Here is a 27,448-nt window from a genome sequence, read left to right as displayed (position 1 = left end):
TTGAATGCACAATTTTAAAAGATCGTAAATCAAAATTTTCAGGTAAATATGTGATCCCGGTGTTTGAAGGCTATTTAGGGACGATAACTCTCATTAAAACCAAAAATAAATCAGTAACTTGATAGATGTAAATAAATAATACACCAAAGCTTGTAATTTCTTCTTTTAAATTTACAATTTACATTTATTTTCATGAAAAAAACGCCACCGACGCCTTGGTACGCCGCTCGTCTCGCCGGTTAGTGAATGGTGCAAAGCCACGTTTCTAGGGAGAAGCTATGTAGATAAAGATGTTTCACTCTGATCATATTTTTGGATATCATAAATTTCATTAATTTTTTGTACTCGCACGTTCATTTTGTTACATATTATAAATATTTAAATGTAAACGACAAAAACAATGAAAAAGAAATGATTTTCCCCAATACTTATTAAACTCTTTCCCATTTTCATTTTTGATTTTGTGTATAACGTAAAATAATGTATAAAATGCAAAACATGCCATCCATCTGCGTTCTGTCATAATTAAAGAAACTATTACCAATTTTATTTAGCTATTTCTTATTTCTTGTTTCCAGACCGAAACGTTATTTTTACGTTTTTTTTAGGGCAACGTGACTCCTCTGTTATGTTTTAGGATCTTTGACTGGCATATTATTTTGGCGCGGAATATTCAGTTATTGTACCGCTCTCTAGCGCGGGAGTTGCATGTTTTCGGGCATACATGTTGGAGCCGAACTATACTTAATTACTAAGTTTTAAGTTAGCATCAAGCGAAGAAAGTGTTTAAAGACAACATGCAGCGGAGCATCGCGTAAGTAACGACTGTGTAAACAGTTTAAAGTTTTAATTTACTGTGTTGAAATAGTCTATGTGTCTCTAATGCAATGAACCCCCACGTGATATGTGTTATATGTTGTTTTTGCTGTTAAGTTGTGTGTTAAAACGGTTCCTACCTCGACGAATAGCAGTGTGTTTGTGTCAATAGTTGTATGCTAGCACTAGCATAACATAGTTATAGCTAACTGTGGTTTAGCTCTCAAAATGTTTATGAAAGTAAAGCACTAATCATACGGTCAAGGCTCTGGGACGCTTTTCAGCTTGAAGTAGCTCATGTTGTTTAAACGAATAGTGGTTGTGAAGAAGCTTTATGATGCTAAGCACTGGGATACACCCAAAGCAAGCTAGCAAGGTTAAAACACGGAAAAGCCACAAACATATGGGGTGCTTATGGGGTTTTAATGATGTATAACAACACAAAGTTGCTCCGTAATTGTCAACTGGAAGTATAATGTTGCTGGACTTTTGTTGTTTCGTGAAAACGTGTTGCCTCTTATATTTAAAGTATCTATTTATATTCTTTTCTAGATCGTTTTTTCAGCCCAGGATCAAGGTTAAAGACAGCCAGAAGAAAACTGCAGATGAACCAGTGAACAAGTAAGTTGTTTTCCATGTTAAATCATAAATGACGTGAGAATGCTGCAGTTGTTTCATTTATCTATCTGCAGAAATGAAGCTTTGCATCACAAAACTCACCCATCGTATTCAAAACACACTTTTTGTTTACCAGATTGCATCTTATGAAGTTCATAAATAAAATTGCTGTCATTTTATTTGCCTATATATATGTAGCAAACTGCCTAGGGAACTTTTAAAGTAAATTTGAGTCTAGTATGTATTAATATAATTTTGCATTAAATTCTCAGCGTAAATTTTCCCTCAAAAGATTATTAACTGGAAATTTTAAAACAGCTAATCTGTTTACTTGTATATTGCCAATTTATAACAAACTGCACGTATTTGAAGTACTTGCATGTTAATCTTAAAATTTTAGAATATTGAGAAGGAGTTAAATAGTTTTGCCACTCTTTTCTATAAATGAAAGCAGGTCTAAAATAGCTCTGCTCACATCGGAGTAGCAAAAGCAAATGAGATGGATTAGCAGTGCTTGCTTGTGTCAGTTAGTGCATGTTACTGTGGAATATTGTCTCTGTTGTCCTGGTATTGAGCTGTTAGCATATCATATAGCAACAGTCTTCAGTCAGAGGCCTCATCAGGTTTGACATATGACTGACTGCTACTGGAGATTCCTTCTGCTCACAGCATCACCATCCACAACAACTCTGTGTGAAATGAGTTTGGTCAACATTTAGTTTCCCTTTGGGATAAATAAAAAATTTTTTAACTGAATTGAATCTTGTATAGAATCATTACACAGAGAGAGGAATAGTTTGAATGTTTCTCATTGTAATTTGGCTTACAAATAAATATCCTGCAGGTTTTATTGGTACCGTCCTAATAATTATCCAAAATGACTGATAAATAATAAATCTGCATATTAACATTTTCAACAGTTATTGAAACATATTAAAAAAAATTATTGTGATTTAACTAATATAGACAGGTTTTTAGAGCATATAAAAAATAGTCTTTTTATACCACTGGGTATTTATTGTATCATATTATTTGTCATTTATTGCGATACATTTCTTTCAAGAATTTTGGTTTATCATTGTCAAGATAAATTACAATTTATTGTTTAAAACCCTCCAAAACTGTCCATATTGTTGGGATTGTTAGTTTTACTATTATTCTCCACTGTTTGTATAATAAAGGTGTATCAGTAGATATCAATACAATTAAAAATATGATTAAAAGCGGTTACTGTGTGCAGCTTACTGACTCAAATCACACTTCTCTATGTGAATGAAGCGCGTTACAAATTGAATGAATTTGTGTTACAAATGGGAATATTTCTCAAGAGCAGTATTTGTGTTTGTGGGGCTATAATTGCTGTGACACAAAAAAATTAAGTAATTATTAGTTCTTATCGTCACATTTATCATTATTACAACAGAACCACAACATATCGTGATAGAACCTTCTCCCCATGCCGCTCTCCTCTGGTGATCAAACTATTTTTGGTATATTTTAGCTGACTGGGAATGTTTTATAGAAGCTGTGTCTTAACGGGGATGAGGCTGCCTGAGTGTGAACTTATTTTCTGACACTCATTGCAGTTAGAAGCTGATCAACATGAGGAACATATGCGGTTTGGTGGAATAACAGTTCTCTGTAGATGTGTGAATTACTCTCTGAAAGCGTTAATGATCAGAAGATGCTGTGAAAACTTTCCTGCTCAATCTGGAGCTGCTTTGAAGATGAAGTGTTCATTATCACTGTAGTGTGTAATCTTTAAAGCAAGTCTTAAAACTCGCATTAATTGACTGGCCTTTATGTAATGATCCTCATCACAGCTGTGACCGCTTTCTTTTATTACTCTGATTTGATTTCTCTTCCTGCTGACCCCCGTCTTTTTTTTTTTTTCCTTTAATTTTCTTGGCGTGTGGTTTGTGTTTATGCTCCTTGTCTTTGTGTGTTTCCAGACCCATCAAAAGCCCCTTGAAGGTGCAGAACGGCGTCCAGGAAGCGGATTCGCCGATCAAGAAGGTCGCCAAGCGCAGCCGGCAAATCCTGGACAGCGACGAAGACGAGGCGCCGCTTGTAAAAGAACAAGGCGACAAAGGAGCTCCCGCTAAAACCGAGAAGGTAAAAACGCCCGTGATAAATCCACTGGAGCTGCGGTAATGAAGAGCTCCCACAGGCTTATCGTTGGCGTTTTGTTTATTTAGTGATGGGGGACGTCTCACTGTTGCACATCACTGTCAATAAGCTCCATTTTGAAAAGAGCTGATTATCAGCGCTGGCTGCCGTTCAACGACCTGTTATATGATAAACACTCCTCTTAACCGCCCCGCTCACTTTGCGGGGTGACGTGTCTGCAATTATTCATTATTTTCTCTCAGAGGGGAGAGAGCGTGATGGATATGCGAGGCTAGTCGGTGTGACCCACCTCTCTGCTTGTTTATGTGTGGCCAGGTGGTAATAATACATCCTCTCCTGTCCTGTTGGCAGCAGAGCATCTCCAGTAGAGATAATGTCAGTCGGCACCTGATAACTGCTTTTGTCTGTGATTTATCTGTTGGTTCAATTCACTGATGTCTAATTGCTCCTCTGAAACATGTAAAAACTGTCCAAAATTAACTAGAAAGAGAATTTATAGGCCAGTTATAGTTTTATAACTACAAACGGTGCCATAAAATGAGGCCTAAAAGAGACGAAGTGCTTGTCAGAGCCATTGGTGTTGGACTGCTGTGGAAAAGCTCCGGATTCTGTCAGATTTCTTCTGTTTTTTTGCAATTTTGTTGCACTTAAATGTTTCATGTGATCAGAAAAAAATCGCATCTGATAGCAGACATGTTGATCTTTCAGTATTTTACTTTGACCATGTAATTGATCAACTGGATACTTTGAAAATAAATTTGCTTAATGGAAACATGTCTGTTTAGAAACAAATTGTTACACAAGGTATTTTTTGGTTTTTATTTTCCCCAAACCGATTTTTGTATTTAAATGATCTGGAGATTCTGTTTATATTATGTGACTAACGAGAGGAAATCTAGAAATACAATAATTATTATTTTTTTAAATAATTTGTCAGCATTTAATTGAGGCTTGATACTCTTGTTTTTTGTGATGTTTTGTTTTATTTTATCTTATCTACTTACTATTATCATTATTATTATTTTTGTGTTTTTTTGCTCTCTTTTTCTCAATTTATACTATTATGTTATTGTTATTGCACTTTGGTGCAGCTTTAAACCTGTTTTTAAAAGTATAAATACATTTGACTTGACAATAATTCTATAAGATTCAATAATGTATCAAATTCCAAAAGCTTATATATCTATAAAAAAAAGTTTTGTGCATAAAATTCTGTAACTTAAATTACCCGTATCAGGTTAGCTTCGATGCCTGGCTTTTTCTTGAATAAAAAAACATTAACAAAAAAACATTTTATTATTTGAAAATGTTCTCGAGACAATATTATTGTTTATTGCAACAATTTCTGGGACAATTTATTGTCCAGCATGACCGGCCTGAGAACAACTAAACTCTCTTCAAACTTTTATATTTTTGTCATTTCTGTTTTTTTCAGTTAAACGCTTTCAAATCAAATTGTAGTCAACTATTTTCCCAAAAAATGTTTCCTGTAAACCCCCATTTTAAATCAGCTCTACTTTTGGAGCTTTCCATTTGTCCTGGATTCGATTCTAATTATAAACAACTTTGTTCCTGTTGCCTCCGTCAGGGTCATGTTTTTCTTCCTGCAAGCTGCAGCTAAATAGCCATCATGTCTTATTACCAGTTTCAGAGGTGTGTTTGTGGAAATGATGCTTTATGTGGAAATAGCCCTGGAACATTATTAAGGCCTGGGAACGGCTAAGAGGTAGTTTCCAGTTTCTGCAATGAATCGTTTTCTTTTTGTCCTTGAATTATTTTCTTGCTATTAATTGCAAAAATCTCTAAGTCGAGGATTTAAAAAAGACATTGTTGTTTTATAGATGAACGTTCCAGCGATTGCTTGTGATGCTTAATTCATTAAGACTACAAGCAGCATGTATTTAGATGCTGATTTAAAATGACTGAGAGCTTTCTGTAAACGATGGAGAAGATTTGATTCGAATGAAACCAAACGTTTATTTACTGTGGAGCTGAATCTGGTGTGTGTGAGACGCTCTGGATCCTCTGGATGTATGTTGTGTTTTTTATTTTTCTCTGTTTGCTGTTAGCTTCTCTGTTTAAAGCTTTAAATCTGCCCTCAGTCCTGTCCTCTCATCATGCAGCCTATTTTTAAATTTTTTTTTTTATGTTTGGAAAATGTCTATGTATTTAAATGTCTTGAACCTAAACTGATCAGTGTTTAAACGAAAAACTTTGTGTTTTCCATTCCTTTTTGTAATGTTTACTGATGCTTCTGTTTGTTTTTCAGACGGACGATGTGTCCCAGGCCGTTCCCACCCCATTGTCTCCAACGCCGGCCCCATCCACACCCATAACCCTGGAAACCCCGGAGACGTCGGCCTCCTCGACGTCTTCAGGGTCACCCAGTTCTCCCAGTTCCACCTCCACGTCTAGAATTGTGAAACGCAAAACTGGTCAGTATCCAATCGGAGTGGATTTTCATAAATACAAACCTCAGAATAACCTTCCATTTCGTCATTTTTTTCTCATTCTAACTAAAATGCACCTTCATTTTGATTTCATGTGTTCAGGGATGTGTTTTATGGTTTCATTTTATGGAGACAATGAGCCTGGTTCTCTGATTGGCACGAGCTAAGAGAAAAAACCTTTGAAAACCTTTTGCTGCCTCAAACTCCTGCTGTTCTTTTATTCTGAATCAGCCTAAAAAACCTGAAGTCATCTGAACTGAGTTCTTTCTTTTAATTTATCTAAAATTTATGCAGTGTTTAAAACAAAAAAAGCAACACATTTCAAAGTCTGAGTCATGAAATTCTTAAAAGTGCTCATATTTCAACTCAACAGCCTTAAATAATATTCAAGTTAAATGCTAAAGTTGAACATTTATCAATAAATTTTCATCAATATTTTCATTTATATATATATATATATATATATTTAAAGTTTATTGTTCTTAGGAATTTTAATTAGGAGAAGGTCAAATTCTGAGAAACTAATTTAAGTTGATAATTTTATACTTAACCATATTTTGTCAAATGTATTAAATAAAAACAATCGGGTAGATATGTCAAGTGAGTTTTTTCTTTTTCAATAATTTGTCTTAAATGTGAATTATAATCTTAAAATGTCTTAAATGTACTGAAACTTGAAAATACCCTTTTTTTTTTAGATAAAAAAAACATTTTTTGTAAAGTTATAAAAGCAGATCTGTGTCTAAACATACTGATCAGGATTAACCTGGTTTTCTCTCAACTCTATTTTTCTATTTTTATTTACTTCATTTTTTAAAACTTATTTTTCAACATTTAAAATAAAAATAGCACTGCATTTTTAAGGTAATTGTTTCAAATCAAACCGAAAATGAAGGGATTTACTTGGCAGACGCATGAATCCATATGTCAACAGTCTTTTACCTTCTGTATTTAATTTTTTTTAGATTTCTTTGGGCGCTAGTGGCTTTTAATGAACAGTAATTTGACATAAAACAGGATGAAAAGATGATAGAAATAACATGCAGCAAATGGTCAGAGACAGAGAACTTTAAGCCCCAAAGTGCTTAAAATTCTTCATTTAGATGCATTTTATAATTAGACAACAAAAAGTTTTGCTTTTCTTGTTTCCAGTAAAAAACACAACAGATTCTGATCAACTGCAAATCTGTTTTTGCACAAACCAGCTTCCTTTGGTTGGGTTTTCTTTCTTTCAAAATGCTGCAGCTGCTTGTTGTTCTTGTTGTAAGACGTGAGTTTGCTGGTCTGAGCTCAGATTAGGAATCGCAGCTTCAGACGACCGTTTCCCCTGTAAACTCCTCTGTGCGCTAACTTCCTGCTCAGTCATTGTTAGCAGCCAGCCGCCCTTAGCAGCTCTCTCCGTTTTAATGGTATTTTCACATGCAGTTTATGGAGTCGGAGCACAAACAGCCTCTATCGATTTTCTCAGACAATTCTGCAATATCTGACAGCTGGGCAACATATTAGTCTCCACTTAAACACCCTGCTGACTCAAATGGGGGATTTTTATCAGCGTAAGTGGACTAGTTTGACAAACTCTTCTGTAGAAATGCAGTTTAACCAGAACCAGTGTGTATCCAAATGACTTGGTGTCAGTTTACCATCACTTTAACATCAACCAAATAAAAAGACACAAACACAAAGTTTTTTCTCACTGTCTGAAGTTAAATCAGACAAAACTTTTCTTGTTTTTTCTTTGTTAGAATTAACAAAATTATTTCTATTTGCTGAATACCAGAACAATTTCTAGAGATTTTCTTTGTAACTTTCTTCAAATTCATTAGTTTAAATAACAGTGATTCTTGAGAATAGGGACAAAATGGGTTTTAATTTTCCCATATTTTTTTTTTATTATTTCTCAACCTTATGTATGCAAATATGACAAATAATGTTTAGAAAATATGAAGATGCTAAGGTACAGGCTCCCAGTTGCGAATTTTTTAAAAAAAATTACATTTTTAATCGACCTGACCCAGAACTTTGTCATCACCATCTGACAAAAATAAATCTAAAATGATTTTTAAAATACCCCATTAGTGATATTTTTACTCAATTTACAGACAAATGCTTCTCAAGAAATAATATAAATATTATTTAAAACAAAAAACAAGAAAAAGTCCATCTGATGGAGTTGACAGTGCATGACGGAGTTGACACAGAACTGAAGGTGGTGACAAACTAGTGAGTAAAATGAAAAACTTGGTACATGTGAAGTAATGCAATTCATGTAAAATACATTAAAATGAATTAGTTGCACAATTAAGTGAGATTTGACAACAATTTCACTGAAAGAGTCAGAAAAACTCTGACGGAGTTGACATCTGACGGAGTTGACGAAATGCCAAACTACCTCAATTTATATGATGTTATTCTGAAGGAGGCCATATTGTAGCTCGTCAGGTCCATGAAATCTTTACAGTTTACCAAAATTAAGCTTTTATTTCGCAAAATTTCATCAAAGTTTTGTAAATTGTCAGTTATGGAGTTGACACATCATGGTTGTGACAAACAATTTAGGAATAAAACAGAAGAAAAAACTAAAGAATAACTTAAGCTAACCGGAGCTAACTAGCCCTCCTAGCAAAGGAAGAGAAAAGACAACGTCATGGGGTCCTCAGAAGTTCTGGTGCCCCCCAATAATGCCTGATTTTTTTACATTCTTTTCATTTCTGACGGTGTTGACAAAAACTAAGGACAAATTTCAACGGAGTTGGAAAATATCTAAAAATTATTTTTAATTCAATTTATCGATACTTTTATAATTATTTATATGACTACTTATACTTAATTGTCATAATATATAATTTTAGTATTTCTTTAATTGTTTTAAACTATAAGAATGTGTTGAGTTCTGCTCCTGGACAAGGGCTTTTACAGGCGTCATCCACCGACTACAATGTTTAAATTAAAAAAATATTCAGCAAAAAAAAGAAAAATATACATTGTTGTGCTCACATGACCCAGGTTAGTTTAGTTAGATATTTGAAAAAAATATATTTTGTGTATATTTTATTCAAATTTCATGCTTTATCCATAGGACCTGTTTTGTCCCTATTCTCAAGAATCACTAAATTTGTTCTGTATCAGAGATAACTGTCTTTTAAATGACTTGATTTGCTATCAAACTGACAGACGATGAAAACGTTTATCACAAACTTTGGTCCAGGCATGTGTTTTATTGGTTTTGCTCAAACAATATTGAGGGATTGGAATGGTCTAGTCAAAGTTCACCTCGGAATCTGCGGCTGGAAAGACTTGCAGTAGTGAAACGTAATGCTGACTCAACAGCTGAATTCTAAATGACACTTTTTTGATCTCTATTTGTACAAAATGTTAGAAATTGACGATTATTTTAATAATTGATTAATTACGATTAATCTAATTCATCATTTCAGCCCTTGTTGTAACCTGATTGACTTGAACTCTTCTCCTAAATGTTGCTGTAACCCAACAACAACGAAGACCCGAAGCCAAACTTCAGTTGAAACATTTTGAACTTTGACACCAGCAGGCGATTTTAATTTGTTCCTCCTCAAGCTGCTTGACTTGATCATTTGCTAGCAGGAGCCTAATGGGTGCAAATAATCATTCCTTCACATCGACGGGGGGAAAACAAGACATTAATCTCAAGCTGCAATCATTAAAAGTTTGTTGAGCACAAACAGCTGACCCGGCTGCTGCCCGTTTGGGTTTCATTTCTGTGCCGTCTCCCTGGACCGCCTCTCCCATTGACAACCTTTAGACTCGATCGTGTTCCACCGTCTCTCATTAATCCTATCTGCTGAATCACAAGCACGCCTCCCGTCCTCCAGCTTTTATCATTTGTTTCTGCATGTATTTGCATTATGATAATAACGTTATTACTGATGCATTGTTCTTGCAATGTTTGGTTTCTGCTGACTGGACCGAACCAGCAGAGTGTTGCTCTTCTGGTATTGTTGCTGATTTTTTCCCCCATTGATTCGATCCGTTTCCTTTTTGAGGTTTTCATGTGTGGATTATTGTCCTGCAGGTTCAGTTAGCGTTTGATCGCCTCAACATTTAACAGCAGAGGTTTGCTTGTATCTGCTTCATTATTGGCAATAAATATAAATTAGAAAGGTGAGTGTTTTAATTAGGATTACTTTGCTTGCATTTTTTTGTCTTCCACACCTGCAAGGTAAGCTCATTGGGTGAAAATGAAAGCTACTCGGAGCTAAAGACTTTTCTAACACTTCAGCTTTGTTTTCATTAAGGAAAGCAACGCTCCTTTTGCTTTTCCTTTCGCCAAAATAAAATCAGCTCATTCTCTTTTCATCATCTCGTTCCCTTTGTGTTGGATGGCTGCACCGTTTGGTAACAGGCGTGCCTGCTACCATCACTGCCGGGGAAGCGATCGCATTAAAGCAACACACTAATTCGACCTGAAATTGCATTCTTAATGTCCCGGGTTAATGCTTTCATTATGATATCTGGAAGAAAAACAACAACAGCAGTGATACCTTCACTAGAATCTTAACAAGAAGCAAAACAGAGGCAGATGTGGAACGGAAACCAGAATTGCCCCCAAGCACTGCTGTTGCATACAATTATAGAGGAAATTACACTGGAACTGCAAGCTGCTTGGCTGCATAATATCTTTCTGGATGAAATTAGTGTTTTCATTACCAAAGTACGTATCTGTGACACTCTCTCTTCTGTTTTTTTTGTTGGCCTACATCTGCAGTAAGAGTAGAGTCATCCTGTTTTTCATCTCCACATTTCTCTCTGTTTAATCACGGCATAATTTCATCTGGGACCCCCTTCACTTCATTATTTTTTGCTTTTTTTTTTGTCTCTCTCTTAATTTAATTCCTCTCCTGATGCGTGCAGCGAGGAAGATGTTCCCCAAGAGGAAGCTGGATGAGAGCGAGAGTCGGAAAGGGGAGTCGGAGGTCGCGGAGGAGCAGGGTCAGCAAAACAAACGACCCCGCCTGGAGAGCGGTGTCAGCAGTGCAGGTACGCTTTCTTCCTCTGCAGCGAGCCTGATAACAGGGGTCACATCCTGTGCAGGTCTGGAAGGCCCAGGTGAATGTAGAGGGGGAAAAAATAAAGCAACACATTGAGTAGTTTATTAGAAACCTCTGAGCACAATCAGTTCTCCGTTTTCTTTAGGGTGGCATTTTTGGTGATGGACCGAGGAAAAAGCAGAGTGCATTTCTCTTTAAAAAATAGATGGAAAGTGAATGTGAGGTTAACATTTTGCTTATTTTTTTAGAAATAAAAACCTGAACTTTGACTAGGACATTTTAAATCTTAATCTAAATAATTCTGTCGTATCTCTGACTGTATGTCTAAGTTCACTTAACTTTTCATATGTTCAAGACTTTGTGTGAGTTTCTGCATACACTCACCTGATTATCCAGTCAGATTAATAAAATGAGCTGCTTAAATTGTAAGTTTTGCAGCTCATTTTATTGTTTTAAGTCTTAAAATTTGTCCAAGTTCAGTTTACTAACTCAGTTTGTAATGTTTAATCAAGACTGTTCAGTCTGAGATTCACAAAAAAGAAAACAAAAAACAAACAATTCACTGAATGTTCATTTTTAGACTAAACATTCAAAATCTTTTTTAACTAAACATCGATTACTTTTCAGCTTCAGCTTATTCCTTTTCAAAAAGGTAAACAACTTTAACAGTTTTTGTTCAAAGTTTGCAACAATTTTGCTTAAACCCAAAGACTATAAAGACTTTGTTGTGTTTTCTGGTTTCTACAGTCACTTTTTTATTCTGCTGCTATTTTTCTTTGGACTGCCACAAACTTTTCCATCTCTCCTCCTCTACCAGTGCTGAACCCCAGTGATCCTGAGAAGGCTTCTTATTCTAATGGGTTGAACAGGCAGACTGTTAATTAGTTTGAGCACTGCTGCCACCTACTGACCGGAGGCTTGTTTATCATTCAAGCGTGACACTTGATACAAAAAATCCCTCCCCACAAAGTGATGTTTATTATCTTCATTTGTCTTTCAAACGCATTTTTTTCTGTCCCTGCTGAAGAAAAGCATCCCCAGAGCATGATGCTGCCACCGCTATGTCTGAAAGTCACTGCTGGATTCCCTGGTCTTCATGATGCTGTTTGTTCCCTAAAATTCTCTAAAGTTTTATTTCATTCCACTTCATGATTATGCACTACTTTCTGTTGATCTGTTACATAATCCCCTCATTAAAACGAACAGAAAAAAAAAAACACTTTCTGGTTGAATATGGAGAAGTTGAACGGTTAGGATTACCCTTTGCAAGGCGTGGTGCCTTAAAATTCAGACGCTCAGAAAAAACATGCCACAATTCTTGCATGAAATGTGATACCACTGATTTTTCTTTTATCTAACACTTACAAGCTTCTCCAACCATCCATAAGAAATTAATTGGATTCACTAATTGACTAGGCGATCAAAAGGAAAATTGCAGTTATGAGAATTTATCAGATGGTAATCATTAAAAACGTACTTTTTGCTTGCATCTCTGAGATGTATGCAGCCTGAGCTTCTGGTCTGACAGAGGAAATATTTTAAAGCCACATTAATCTCCTGTTCTGCTACTTCTGGAAATTTTCTTTGCTGAATGAAGAATTGGGAGAAAACAAGAGTGTTAATGACTCGCAAATGATCCTTAGCTTCTTCCCTGACACAACTGTTCCTTTAATCCACAATAAAACCACATAATACGGAAACATAGGCAGCAAGATGGCAAATAATGTGCAAATGGAAACTAAAACATTACAAGTAATTGGTTTTTCCTGCAAAGGATTATTTTATCTTTTAATTTGCTGGTGTTTATTTGGGGCAGTCCCTCTGACTACGGCCCATAAAGGATCAGGGGAATCTTCCTGAGGGCAGTTTTTGTTGTTGCATTTAGACCATGGAGGAATGATAACAACCAGGCAGTCGTTAAGATGATTCCTCATGTTTTAAATCCATTTTTATATAGATTTAACGCCTAGAGACGAAGAAGACTGTTGGTTTTATTTTGTTATTTCCCTATATAAATAAACCAAGCTAAATTGAAGCTTTGTGTATTTATTTCTAAAAGCTAACAGGTTTTTTTGTGTCTTTTTATACCATTGTACCATGTGTCTTATCAATTCAGTTTTTTTCTCCATGTCAGAGTTTGAACTCTTAGGGATCAAATGATCTTAAATAAGGAGAAAAGACATCCTTACTTGTACTTTCTTTCTGAAATGGTCATCAATACAGAAAAGGGAGAAAAAGGAAAACCTCACCACATGAAGGAAATCCTATTTAGATTCTTTTTGATCTAAAAATCCTTTTCCAGGCCTTATATGATTGTCCCTCTGTAGCCCTCTATTTTTCTATGTTTTGTGGCCTAATTGTGCAGCTGCTGCTATAAAGGCTACCATGCATTAATAGGGATGTAATGATACTTAAAACTCCAAAAACATGGCAAGACTTTATATTCACAAAAATGGGACATGATGAGATTTTAATATTATTTACAGATATTTAAGACTGACACATTTTCTTTCTTGCTATTTGAAGTTAAATCAGACTAACCTTTTCTTGTTTTAGGTCAGATACAATTATCTCTATTATTATTTCTATTTTCTAAATGCCAGAAAACAAGAAAAAATTTAAAGGATCTTGTTCTTTGTAACTTTCTTTGTATTTTGTGTTTTAGCATTTAATTTGAGCTGGAATCTTGTTAACCTTAACAAGATGTTGTCTGCATTGCTCCAATGAGCAGAACATTTATTATTCCTAATGGCTCAGTGACTAACTGATCTTTTCAATTGAAATAAAGGTTGTCTTATATTTTATATGGTAAAGTTTTTTAAAGTTGAGGGATTCTTATTAAATTATTGTTCTTGTATCAGTTTTTTTTGTACTTGTTTGTGAAAACAATTGAGGTGTTTTGTCATGTTCTTCATTTAGTTGTATTTTATCAGGCATTTGTAGACTCTGCAGTAGCAGTAATGTTCATTAGAGCTTTTTCTTCATTAAGCTCAGCTTATTGAGGATTTGCTATTAATTAAGTGAGCCATGCTTTGCACAGCCAACTTTTAAATGTGAGTAGCCTATTTTAACTTGAACAGCTTAATAAAAGCACATTGTATGGCAGACATTGTATTTAATTTCTGAAAATACTAAAATGATTGTTAAAAAAAAATCACCCTAATTCCAACTAGACCTTCTAAACTTTGACAGTCATCCTACTGAAATTGAGTTTTCCTGACATGAAGAGGTGATTTCAATAAGTTAATTCAACAAGAGGTTAAATCATGTGGGTTTTTTTTATTATACTGTGATTGGCTAGAACAGGAAAGTCCCATCACTGACCTCTAAAATCACAATGCATGTTTTTAATTTTGGCACAGAGAAGGAAAACCTAAATGCTTGAATGGCTGTACTGTATCAAAGCCCTTTTTAATTGCACCAGCATGAATGATTTGTTAAAAAGCATCGGAGTCCATTGTTTCTCTAAATGAGTTCTTAAGAACAGGGTAGTAATCCTACCTGTAATCCAGCTTGTAAACCAAACAATTCTGCTGCAGAAGGAGTTTCATAACTATACCTTTAACCTCCTGATGAGTTGGAGAAGCTTTTTATTTCTTTTACTGTCGATGGATAGAAAAGTTTGACAACCACTTTATCCCCAGTTGCTGCTTTCACTTTGCCCAATTTGCTGGTTTGTGTTTTGACAACTCATCTCATTAAGACCAAAATTATTAAGCTAAAGCAATACCACTGGTAGATATATAGACATTTCTGCTTTTTAGATCATTAGTTTTTAAAATAAAAAGTAGTCTTCAACTAATGATTTCATTTATTGGAGGAAAAAGCTATCCACACCAATCTGGCCTTGTGTAGAAAAAAGTAATAACTGTCTTATTAAGTTATGATTTAAGTGTGATTAACAGCATTTTTTTTCCAGAAAGCTGAGTTTTATTTCAATCAGGCCTGATTGCTGCCAGACCTGAAATCACTTAAATAACAAGATACGTCTAACAGGATTAGGTGAAAAGATATTAAAGGCAACATATCATGACTAGTAGACAATTGAGGAGAAATCAGAACCACATGAACTGACATCAGTTGATTTAAGCCCACTAAAATGAATCAAAAAGCCAATCGAAGACTCGTCAGGCATTTTGCTGTCACTGATTGAACCACACAAACTGTTTTTGTTTTTGAAAGTAATTCTCAAGTGGAATATCCAGCAATCAGTTTGATGTTAAGATCAAGCCCACCTATGATATGCTGCAAGATTGCAATCCAAAGCATACTCAGAAGTCCTCTGACTGAGTGTCCTAGTCAAAGATTGTGCTTAAAATCATGTTAAATATCATCCAATGTGGCCAAAATGCGATGTAAAAGACACTTTGCAAGGGTGGCTCAATCAGTTATTAGGTTTGGTGGAAGTAACTGCTTAACATGAGTCAGCTTTTTTAGTTAATTAATAAAATCAAAATAATCTTTTTTTGTCCCTCAGGAAATTCAGGGGCACCAGCAGCAAAGTGACAGTTAAGTTGAAGAATGTAGATTCACACAAATATAAAAATATAAAATCCAAAAGCAAAGGTAGCACCCTCTGGTTCAAAGAAAAGTGTAGCTAAGTAAGATGATTTAAGAAATGTACAAGATGGGTATTTCTGGATAAAAACCAGACTATTTGCAAAGATGTGAAAAAATAGTAAACACTGATTTTGTGGGAGCAGTGATGATTATAAAGTCTTACAGCTGCTGGGAGGAAGGACCAATCACAACGCTGCTTAGTGCGCTAAGGATGCAGGAGTTTGAACGAGCTCTCCAGTTCATGCATGAGATAGGAAACATGAAACAGCAGCGTTAGTTCTTGAAATCTAAATCCTCATTTGAAAAGTGTTTATTTTTCTTAAATTATCTTTTGTCTAATGATCCAAAACATGCAAAAATCGTAAAAATTTCTAAGGGCATATATGCGATTTCACAGCATTTATCTGTTGTGTTTCCCAGCTTTTCTGACAACTTTTTGATAAATTTGAGATGGTAGAGCTAAATTCAGCATTTTTTGGCTTTATTTCATGTGTAGCTCAGAAAATTAAAGTTTTATGCCGGTCTTCTCAACCAGCCAATACCATGACCCCGTCTGTCTGCTGGGAGTCGTTGCTACAAGTTTGTCAATAGCAATTTCCCCTCCTACCTGAGTGTCTCGAGTGAAAAGGAAAGCTCAGAAATATCACCTGCAGCGTTTATTGAAGAAGAAAGTATCTTCAAACATGGCCTCGCTTAAAAAAAAAAAGAAAAAAATGGCTGCCCTCAGTAAACCTGCTGGCATTTATCTCTTCAATGACTTCACTCCTTTTCTGTCTTCCCCTGTGTAGAGAACACCGATGAACCCATGGAGGAGGGAGCAAAGGAAGAAAAGGTTGAAAAGCCAGTGGCTGAGGCTAACAGCCCAGACGAGGAGGTGGGGAACGAGAAAACAGAAGGAGAGAAGGCCAAGAAGGAGGAGGAGCAGGTAGAAGAAAAGATCTCTGATGAGAAAGAAAAGAAAGCTGAGGGGGCGGAAAAGAAAAATGAAGCAAAGGAGAAGACGGATGATGAGAAAGGGCCCTCTGTCGCCAAAGACAAGGTGTTTGAAAAGGACACGAAAGACACAGGGAGCCCAAAAAGTCAAATGGAAGAAAAAAAGCAGAAAGAGGCGAAGGAGCAGAAAGATAAGGAGCCGGCCAAGAAAACCCCAATCAGCAGTTTCTTTGGTGAGGAGGAATTTGCATTGCTCTGCGCTTGCATTAAAAATGTCCCCCCCCAAAAAAAAAAGTGCTGCGCTTTTATCTGTGTGAGAAGACAGCACATTTCTGCCCGTCATCAAACCCTTTCTCACCTTTTTCTGTTTCTTTTTCTGCCTTTATTAGCTCCCAGAAAAGCAGCAGTTAAGACAGAGAAACCAGAGAAGAACGAAGGAGAGAAAAAGACGAGTGCAGAGAGGAAGAGCTCCGATGAGGAACAGAGAGATGCAAAAGGGTGAGAGAAGTTGTGACTGGAAGTTGCGTCCAGCTCGGGTTTGTTTGGTCGGCTGCTGTGCTGCAGAATCTGCAAATAAGCAACATGGAGTAGATAGTTTATACACATTAGGTTTCTATTGATTGAACTTCCGTTTCCATTAGATGCATAAAATTCACAGTTCAGCTGAAATCAGGACAGTTTGAAGTTCCTGTGTAACACAGCAGAGTTCTCATATTTATTCAGTTTTAGTTTTGTGATCTTCATCTTGCTGAATGAGTCTTTAGTTAGTAATACATTTTAGGAAAATGGTAAACAGTAATGCACTGTTACCATGTGACGTAAGCGGTTCCTACACCTGGAAGAGTTTGGCTTTCAGGATTTTTCAGAAATGGAAACAGGGTAACAGCTCATTTCCCAAATATTGTCTGGTTGTCTGTGGACCTCCATTCACCGTCTATTTATCGTTAATCTAATTATTCAAAATCATCTTTTTGTCCATTTGTTGTTCATTCAATTGTTCAAAGTCGTATTTCCGTCCACTCATCCTCTACTATCCATCATACGTCCAGCAATCTGATTGTCCGTCGTCTCCCTTCTCTCCGCTGTCCATCTAATTGTTGACCATCAGTCATCCATCTAATTGTTTACCCTCCATTTGCCCATTTTCCATCTGATCGTCCAGCGTTTCTTTATCTGTCATCCATCTGGATTGTCCCCCATCATCTGACATGGAGCTGTCCTCCTGCTCTTTCGTCTAATCATTTCCTTACAATCACGTTTTTTGGCAAATCTGGTATTAAACACCTGAACTCTGTGGAAATAGCTGCTGTAAATACAAAGTGAAGTTTCATATTTATTCTCTAAAAGTAGTGTATAGAAAGCTGAATCTTTACATAAACAGCATTTTTATTTAAAAGATGTTGGAACTGTTGACTTCTCTCTTTTCCTTTGCCCCTGTTTCCCTTGGAGATATTTTCCAAGGTTTTTATGAGGAAACACCCCAACCTCTCTGCAGCTACACAAAACCTTGATGCGGAGTTTGTCCTGATAACTTCCAGTCTGTTCTTTATTCCCAGTCATTTCAGCTGCAGTAGTTCTTCTCTTAGACCTCCAAACAGTGGGCAGTCTTCCCCTCTCTGTCTGCTGGTGGATTCCTTTTCCTGAGCTCATTTGTGGAAACGAGATGTCGTTACAGTCTCTGTGTCTTCAAGTTGCTTTGAATTATTTGGTCTGAAATCACAACTTTTCCCTACGCCAGAGCCACTATCTGTGCTTCCATTGGCCATGTAGTTGGAATTAAGAAAATTAATTTGCTCAGTGGAAATAAGCCAATTTTTAAAACTCAAATTTTTGGATAAAATGTTTTGGCTCTAGGATGAGGTGGTTCTTCAGCTCTTTGGAAGTGAGTGTATTTTGCAAAACTGCAATGGATCAACAGGCAGATTTTACTACTGGCGGAAACAACAAAGAAGATGACAGGAAGTGGCATAAGGATGATGCATGTTTTTTAATGAGTTATCACGTGAACCACTTATTCACGTGTGGCTTTCATTGCATTTCTTATTTAATGGAAACACTGCAGTTACAGAACATTAAGCGGAATATCAACAAAGTTTTGTGTGCATTTGTAATGGAAACGCAGCTACTCAGAGCTCCGTGTCTGTCCTCTTTTTCTGCACATAATCGGTGACAGAATGTTCTCTTCCAGCTTAACTCAGAGCTATCCTTGGTTTCAGTTGTATTACTAATTAATGTAACCTTATTTGTGTCTTTTCTGACACTGAACAGATCCACATATCATGTTGCTCAGCTGAACTCCAACACTGAGCTCTTCATAACTTACATTCTTATAAAATGGAAATAATAACATATTTTGTTAGGAAGAGCTACATAAAGCAAAACTTAAACTCCGTGTCATTGAATAATGCTCCAAGGTATATTTATGCGCATAAATATAGACTAAAATAGGGACTAATTTAGCAACATAACAGAAAGATGGGGAGGAACAAATGGATCCAATTTAATGAATTCAGTGAGAAATATTCTGTTTTCTTTTTTCTTAATGCATCACATCTATTCTGAATACACTCCATAAATGCCTTCCTGAGTACAGACAAGATTACTGCACAGTAAATATCAAGAACATAAGGAATACACAGCTCTGGAAAAAATGAAGAGGCCACTGCAAAATTATCAGCTCATGATTTTACTTGATACAGGTATATGTTTGAGTAAAATGAACATTGTTCTTTTATACTATGAACTACTAACAACGTGTCTAAAATTCTCGTTTTTGCAGAAAATGAGAAATGGTCAAAATAATGTAAATAATGCAGAGCTTTCACACCTCAAATAATGCAAAGGAAACAAGTTCATATTAATTTGGAAATAACAAAACTAATGTTTCAACTCAGGAAGAGTTCAGAAATCAATATTTGGTTTTCAATGGCGTTCAATGCAGTTTTCTAATTTTTTCCAGAGCTGCATATATTTTCTTTAACACAAACATGGGGCAAGTTTGGATTATAAACCTAAATTATATTCCTTGTACAATTTAAGAAAAGACCCAGTTAACTTGACATTTACTAAGACTAATTAAAGTGTCTAAACTCTGCAGGTTAAACAGATTCTCATGCTTTAACATTCAAGTAGCTGTCATGCCAGATGCGCCTGTAATCTACCTGTTAAGAGATTCAGGAGGAACTGGGAGTCTAGTTAATGTCAGCTTCATAGTTTTACACAGCTAATTAGGATCAGCCGGTTCATAATAATCCGCAGATAAAAAAAGCACAACTTCATGTGTGAAGTGTGAAACGCTTCAGCGAAGCAGGTGAAGAAGAGACTTAATTACTTTCAGATTTGATTACCTGTACAGTTAATGATCATTATCATTAACCTGACAGCGCTGTAGCTCAACTCAGAGCCGGATTTCTGCATGTTTTAACATAATTACTGACCGGTGCTGGAGTTCATTATTAAAAACGAGGCAATAATTTAATATCCTTGGATATCAGTCACCAATGAAGCTTTTATCTCTTCTGAAGTGTTGTCAAACTATCCGTTTAATCAGTAACTCCTTAGATTGTGACCCACATGTTCATTTAACAGATAATTAAACTGCTGAAGAAAATCCAACTTGAAATTTATCCAAAATGGAGTTCCTATTCTGACATGAAAGTAATATACATGCATGAAATTTGAATGAGTATGTCATTAATATTTCAATTTAAATTTGTTTTCCTGTTTGTGGAGTTTATCCATCATCACACCCTTTGTCAAAAGTAAAAATAGACTCTTCTGAAAAGAAAAAAGAAATTATTATTTTGAGTTCAGTACTCATCAGATAATGATTGAAAGATGCTGAACATCGACTGGAAATTCAGTCAGAAAAGTGATTATTACATTACAAATATATTCTTAAACACTGAGTACTGTCTAGTTAATTGAGGGCATAAAATAACCTAAAATGTCCCCAAATCCCACGATTTAATCCAGTTTTTCTGAAATCAGTGCTACTATAGTAACCTTGCAATCTCTCATGAACTTTGTTTTTATTTTTATGGTCAGTTGTCATAATGTTACATTAAACTCGTTTTACTCCAGTTAGTTTGATTAGCCAGAGAGAGAAAATCAGAATCTGATAAAATTGTAACTGGCATGGCAGACCTTGCAGGAAGATTGGAAATTGGTTTCTCGTGGTAAAAGCGTCTCCAGGGAGAACTAACCCTCAGACTCTGAGTCTTTTTTGTGATGGAACAACATGCTAATTAGACAACACCTCAAAACAAGGCTGTGAGTCTCTGATTTGGTCCAGTGGTTTGTTAGGACTGTGATAACATCTCCAATTTATACTAGAGGAAATCCAGGTTTCTCACTGTAACTACCTTCTTCTGTCAGTCAGGCTGCTTTCATGTGTGGCTGGAAATGTTTCTGAGTTTGACTAATTTGAATGTTTTGGCCAAAAACTTTTATTTCTAATTACAATAATTTCATTTTTCATCATTCAGATTGTCAATAAGATGAAAAATTTACTTTTATTTAACACATGATGTGCTTAACAAACCGTATATTAATAAAAATAAATAATAATGACCATAACTATGGCCCTTTGAAAATATCTGAGTATATGAAGTGATTTGCAGGATTTTCTGGCTTTAGCTGAACGTTTCTATTTTAGAGTTTGTCTCTGTAATTTTCCACATCCAAAGCAAAACAACAGCATAATACTGTACAAGAAACAACATGCCTTAGCAAACAAACTAATTATAGGAATTATGTCCAATTATCTATCCTTTTTTACTTAAAACATGTTTACTTTTACAAAATGTGTTTCAGATTTTTAACTTTAACTTGAACTACTGTGCAAAACTGAGTCAAAAAAAATCATAAATTTGAATCTTCAAGTGCTTTATATGTAAGGAAAAGTCCTTTAAAACTACTGTGATGTTCTGACTACTTTTTGAAAACCCTATTAAGATAAAAGCTAAAATAAGCTAAAAGCTAAATTCATCCTGTGCATATAGATCTCCAAGTCCTATATCTGTTCAATTTTACCTGACATGGAGAACAACCCTCTGTAAGATGGATATTCTTCCTTTTTCTTAAATTAAGACAAAAAAAATCAATATGGAAGTACGTAAATCAATATTTGTGTTTAGGAGTCTCTATATGGCACTGCTCTTAATGCTAACATCTTTGTACTTGCCTTCAGGGAAACTCTGGGTGTGATGCGATTACCTGTACCATCAACCACTTTTAATTACTGCAAAGCAACTAATTAAACAACAAACAGTTAAGGCTGTGTACAAATTGTAGATGCCTGCATAATGCAACTAAAGGTGGCTGCAGCTGCTCTAAGGGAAACGTCATGGGGATAAACTGATCTACAGAAAACAAAGTGAAGGCTTTTTATATCCTTTCTATGATGTTTCAGCCAGAAGGTGCCGTAATGCTGTTATTATTTTAACCTTTCCATGTAAAGTAAACCAGAAGGAGCAGCAGCAGCGTATAATTGCTTTGTCGGTTCGAGGTCATGGTATCTATTCCAGCCACAAACTATTTTTAGTTTTGGAAGGGAGCAAAGGCATTTCATCTGCATAACTATTTATTTTTCATTGCTGCGCCTTGTGCAGCAGCGAAGGAGTGATGGGGGAAATGCATGCAAAATAAATTTCACAGCTGTAGTTTGCATTTCATCATGAATTCATGTCATACTGTGTGAAAATAACTTTTTAAGGCAGTTCAAAGAGTACGTTTTGCAATTAATTAAAGTTTTAAAATCTGTACATATGCTTTTTTTTTTATTTGATTCATTGCAAAAGTTGTATTCCAGAAATGTTTGATATCCTCCAAAACTCCCTCCATCTTAAAGTCGTCAGATCTTTCTTGACTAGCTTTCCTTAAATGGCACCAGTTTTTTATTTATTTATTTATTTACTTTAGTTTTAATTTGGAACAATAACAAGAAGCCACTACTGATTTCAAGTCAGATTTATTTACATTTCCTCAATCCAAATGAAAACAATTATTTTGTTTTGTTTGGGCGATAAGAAGCTTCAAACACTTTTTTGTGTTTCCAGATGAAACTGCAAAGAAAAGGGGAACTCAGTTGCTGCTCTTATTTTGAAGGACGACTTCTTTTCTCAAATAAGAAATGCTAAAACTGCAGAAACCGTTCAAGTGCTTCTAACGCAGCTTCATATTTCAGTTGATTTTCAAAAATGTAATTAGTTTTTTTCACAGCATTTTCTTATATAGTTTTTCTAGTTTGTTCTTGTTTATTCTGGTTGTTTCCTAATTTAGCTTTTATAGTTTTTTAAATGTTAACTCATTACTGTGGGCTGGTTTGGTTTGACGCTGATTAATGCTGGTTGTAAAACGTTGATATTGTCATGAGTTTTCAGTTGGACTGAAATTTAATTGTTCCTGCTTGTTTCTTTGTATATTTTCAGTGGATCAGCCTCAGGAGAGACAGACTACAATCCATCCAGACCAAACTACCATCCGGTGGACCACGCCTGCTGGAAACAAGGCCAAAAGTAAGCAAAGCCTGTTTTTTTGTTTTTACAGACGCATCCTTGTCTCGTTTAGTATTAACAGGTAACCATAAATATCATGCTCAAAGCTCCTGCAGCATGCTAAACAACCCTAGAAAAATAGATTTAGCTAAAAACTATTTATCCCTGACTGTGAGATCATATTGTATTAAATAATAAATACAAAAAGAAATGAGACAAAACATTTCTTTTACTTAAGAGATTTAAGAGGGCTAAATCTCTTAAGTATCTCAAAATAAAGCCTGTATGTTTATCCTGTGTATTTATTTAACAACTCTAACTCACTCACCAGACTGATTTTTTTTATTTCCTAAAGACACAGCTGTCCCCACATTTGTCCTCCTTGCCCTTGTTTGATAACCTCAAATCAAAGCTTATCCTCCTGCTGCACTAATTGCTGGTTGTTCCCAACATCCGAGTCAGCTAAATGTCGTGCATGTAAAAAAGAAAAGCTGTCATTGCTGCGGCTTTGCAGGCTAACTGCATCCTCATCTTTCTCCAGAGTGCCGTACTTGGCAGTGGCTCGCACCTTTGAGAAAATTGAAGAGGACTCTGGCAGGTAGGAGCTCCATGTGGAGGGAAAAACGGCAAGCTGCGTTTGAGGGGAAATGATTGCAACCGTTTTTTTCTTTCTCTCTCACATTTCAGACAGCCAACTGGGATTTTTTTTTTGAATAACAGAATGAGAAGGGAGAAACTCAGATAATTTAATTTTGTTAGCTTGGGGCATACAGAGTGGAAGAAATGTTGAAATGGATCTGCAGCTGGTTTAAAAAAAACTTTGGTAATCAGTTCAAAGAAGCAACAATACAAATTCTTCTGACAAATTCTTTCAGCAGTTTAAATCAGACATACAGTGAGAAGTTCAAGTATACTCTTAATGTTCATTAATCTTATTATCGAAAGCCTTAGAAATAATTGGTTTAAGCTGACTTGTTTCATGGTGGTGTAATGATGCATCATAAAACAATTTTAATAAAAAAAATAAAAATAAATTGGACAGGTCTGCATTTCCATTGACCATATAATTGCACAATTTGACATTTCCAAAATAAATTAGCTTAAAGAAACACTGCAGTTTTGAAAAAACTTGTTTTTCAATAACATGTTTTGGCTCTAGGAGGTTTTTTTGTCGGTATCGTGTGTGTAAGCTGTGAGCAGTTCAAATGACCTATTAAAAACCAAAAAATGAACGACATTCATCTCCAGTAATGAGTGCTCCTAGAAGTCCTTCAACAGTCTCAGAGGAATATTTGAAACCAGAGACTTTCTGCTATACATCTTGATTCCTATTTCTCCTTAAAGGATATTGGATAACAGTTGCCCCTTGCTACGACTTCCTATCTGAAACTGACGTCTACTGTTTCACAAATGAACTCCTAATATGTCTGGCTGGGTCCCATTAAGGATTAAAACCTCCCAGACAAATCTCATTTCCTTCTCCTCAGTATTTACAGGATGGGCTTGAAATTAATTTACGTCGTCCTCCTTGTCTATTCCCTCTGTCGTCGTGTAGGCTGAGAAACATCGAGACGCTGTCGAACCTGCTCCGCTCGGTGCTGCTGCTCTCTCCAGGTAAAGGCTACTTCATCACGGCGGTAATGGTGAGGCTGACGCTGCTGTGCAGGCAGCTGGCTGCCAGCCACTCCATCAAGCGGAGGGCGGTGAAGCCAGGTTGCACATAAAAGCGCCGGCGTTGTTAGTCTGCGTGTGAGTGAGACGTACCTGTGGGATTCCTGTAAAGACTATGCTGATATGTTGCTGCTTGTTAGTTTGAGTTTTTCTGAACGTGGTCCAGTACTTCCGCCTCGTTGACGCCTGAGCTCTTGGCTTGTGTCTGCCTCGTTCTGTGTTCGGGGTTCTGGTTTGTGAGTGTGTTTTCTTGTCTGCATTCCCACTGTGTGTTTGTGTTTGTGTAGTGGAGTCTGAGGGATGAAACTGAAATCATCAACACTGCAAAAACACAAAATATTATCAAGTATTTTCTTTTTTTGTCTAGATTCCAGTGAAAATATCTTAATACATTTAGATAAAAGTGTCTTATAAAAAACTTTTTAAATCAAAATGTAGGATCTTGTTTTAAGACAATAATTCCTTAATACTTGATGCTGATTAAAATGTACCATTTCCACTGGCAAGACATTTTTTCTTTAAGTAAAATGATCTGGCAGTGGAACTCAGACTTTTTAATCAGAATTAAGGAATAACTGATCTGGAACAAGTCTGAAATGATGCTAAATAAAACAAGAAAGCTGCTGAGTTGGCAACAGTGGGATAATTTTTGTGAACTGCAAACGTGCAGATATGACCTGGTGGGTCAGTTTGTCAGTCAAACGTCTCCAATGGGAGAGCAGAAGAGGACAGCGGCTGGTTTTTAGACCTTTTTCCAAGGTAGATGAGATCAGTGGATAAGATCGGCTTAACATGCAAAAGTATCGACCGATCACCGAACTCCCGAAATTAAGGAAATGAGAGCCGATTGATCGGTGCATCTCTAAAAACAATCTTTAGTTGGTTTGTTTTTGCCTCAGTTCATGAACGTTCTCTTCTGTTTTTCTGTTTGTCTGAGCTTAACACACTCACACACACACACTCATGCATTCACTCCTTTTCCCAGACGACCTGCTGTGCTGTGTGTACCTGTGTCTGAACCAGCTCGGCCCCGCCTACCTTGGGATGGAGCTCGGCGTCGGGGAGACGGTGCTGATGAAAGCCGTCGCTCAAGCAACCGGTAACAAACACACGAGTGAAGGCTCGTGCATTCGCCGCCTCAGCTCTGCTCATCAGGCAGAGAGCCGGCCGCCGCTCACCGTCTCGCTCTCGTTACTAGGGCGACATTTGGACAAAATTAAAGCGGAGGCGCAGGAGAAAGGAGATTTGGGCCTGGTGGCCGAGAGTTCCCGTAGCAACCAGCGCACCATGTTCCAGCCGGCCAGTCTGACAGCAGGAGGCGTGTTTAAGAAATTGAAGGAAATTGCCAGCATGAGTGGGAACTCGGTGAGCCGCAGAATAACATTTTCATTAGACGAGAACAAGCAGGGGGAATATATTGTCTGCCTTTTTGAATTAGCCCCAAGAAAAGAAAAGGGAAAAGATGTTAATGCAATTGTGCAATGAACAAGAAATTACAGAGCCTTGCAAAAGCATTTATACTGTTTAATCCATCATCTAGAACTGGAAGGAGTCACAAGTGCAAACACAACAAGAACACCTGATGTCATCCACCTAAGCTGGCAGGGGGGGATTTAGTCATAGAAGCAGCACAGCAGGTACCTCTGGAGGAGCTGCAGAGAGCAGCAGCTCTGGTGGAAACTGCTCTCTGGAGCAAATGCTGCTTATGCACTCTTTAGTCATAAGGTGAAAAAAAAACTGAACTTTTCAGCTTACATTAAAAAAAATTGTGTGCACATCACCTTCGACTCTCATGGTGGTGGCAGTGTCATGCTGTGGGCACGCTTTCTTTTAGCTGGAAAATGGAAGCTTGTCAGATATGATGTTGAACTGGGTTCAGTTCCTTTAAAGCATCTCTTTAAGGAACAGGAGCTTCTTGAAGAGACGGAGGCCCAATTTCAAGGCATTAAATTGCTAAGTCAAATTTCTTTTAAGTTATATTTCATACGGTATTTGAGTTAACAGTTACTTGAATGTGCTGTAAAATGAAACTTTCATAATTACTCCCATTTATTTTATAGATCTTGGAAACCAAGCAACATTCTCTTTTCATTTTACAATTTTGCATCAATTATGTTGATGTAGCACCTGCTATGTCAATACAATCCATTGAATCTTGTACTAATGTGACAAAAAGTGATACATTCTGGAGTTTAAAACATTTTTCAAGGCTCTGTGGTTTCTGCCAGTTAGTTTTAGGCCAGATAAAGGAAAAAGAAGGACATTAAAGTAAATGTGCATTGAGCTGGAAATGACTAGCTTGTGTAATTCAAACAGTAGAGGTCTGAGATTAAGTTGTCACCTGGCAGGAATCTCTCCTGTGCAATTAGTTCATTTTTCCTGCTTTGAACATGCATTTTCTACTCCATGGTAACCTCGCTCTTTTTTAAATTTTATTTCTTTTTTCATATTTTCCTGCATTCTATCTCCTCTCGCTCTTCTTCTGTGAATCTCAATTTCCTCCCGCCCGCCTCAGGCCATGAATAAGAAAATCGACATCATCAAAGGCCTCTTTGTGGCGTGCCGCTTCTCCGAGGCCCGCTACATAGTCAGGTAAAATAAGACTCTCCAACACTCACACGCTCAGCTGCTTGTGTGACCATAAGCATCTGCATGTTTGTAGACCCAGATATGCCGCAGACCGCCCTGTGTGTTTCACTGTGTAGCGCTTATCACGTACAGCAGGTGGGGGGAAGAAGTAGAAAGG

General features: G+C 36.5%; 1 protein-coding gene across 1 annotated transcript in view; it reads left to right on the top strand.

Annotated features, from left to right (window-relative positions):
- Positions 1–657: 657 nt before the first annotated feature.
- Positions 658–27,448, top strand: part of lig1 (ligase I, DNA, ATP-dependent) — a 71,289-nt gene continuing 44,498 nt past the window's right edge. Inside the window, exons 1-13 of the mRNA XM_015008460.2 lie at positions 658–814; positions 1,369–1,437; positions 3,387–3,549; positions 5,834–5,999; positions 10,905–11,030; positions 16,390–16,767; positions 16,924–17,032; positions 22,966–23,052; positions 23,573–23,629; positions 24,587–24,645; positions 25,688–25,801; positions 25,901–26,067; positions 27,218–27,294. Coding sequence (XP_014863946.1) covers positions 798–814; positions 1,369–1,437; positions 3,387–3,549; positions 5,834–5,999; positions 10,905–11,030; positions 16,390–16,767; positions 16,924–17,032; positions 22,966–23,052; positions 23,573–23,629; positions 24,587–24,645; positions 25,688–25,801; positions 25,901–26,067; positions 27,218–27,294 — 1,589 coding nt within the window. The 5' untranslated portion in view covers positions 658–797. The remainder of the gene's footprint in view (positions 815–1,368; positions 1,438–3,386; positions 3,550–5,833; positions 6,000–10,904; positions 11,031–16,389; positions 16,768–16,923; positions 17,033–22,965; positions 23,053–23,572; positions 23,630–24,586; positions 24,646–25,687; positions 25,802–25,900; positions 26,068–27,217; positions 27,295–27,448) is intronic.

The sequence above is a fragment of the Poecilia mexicana genome, unplaced genomic scaffold (genome assembly GCF_051168715.1).
Source record: "Poecilia mexicana isolate PSO_F unplaced genomic scaffold, ASM5116871v1 scaffold_17, whole genome shotgun sequence".
Taxonomy (NCBI): Eukaryota; Metazoa; Chordata; class Actinopteri; order Cyprinodontiformes; family Poeciliidae; genus Poecilia; species Poecilia mexicana.
This window is presented reverse-complemented; position numbering and strand designations above follow the sequence as displayed.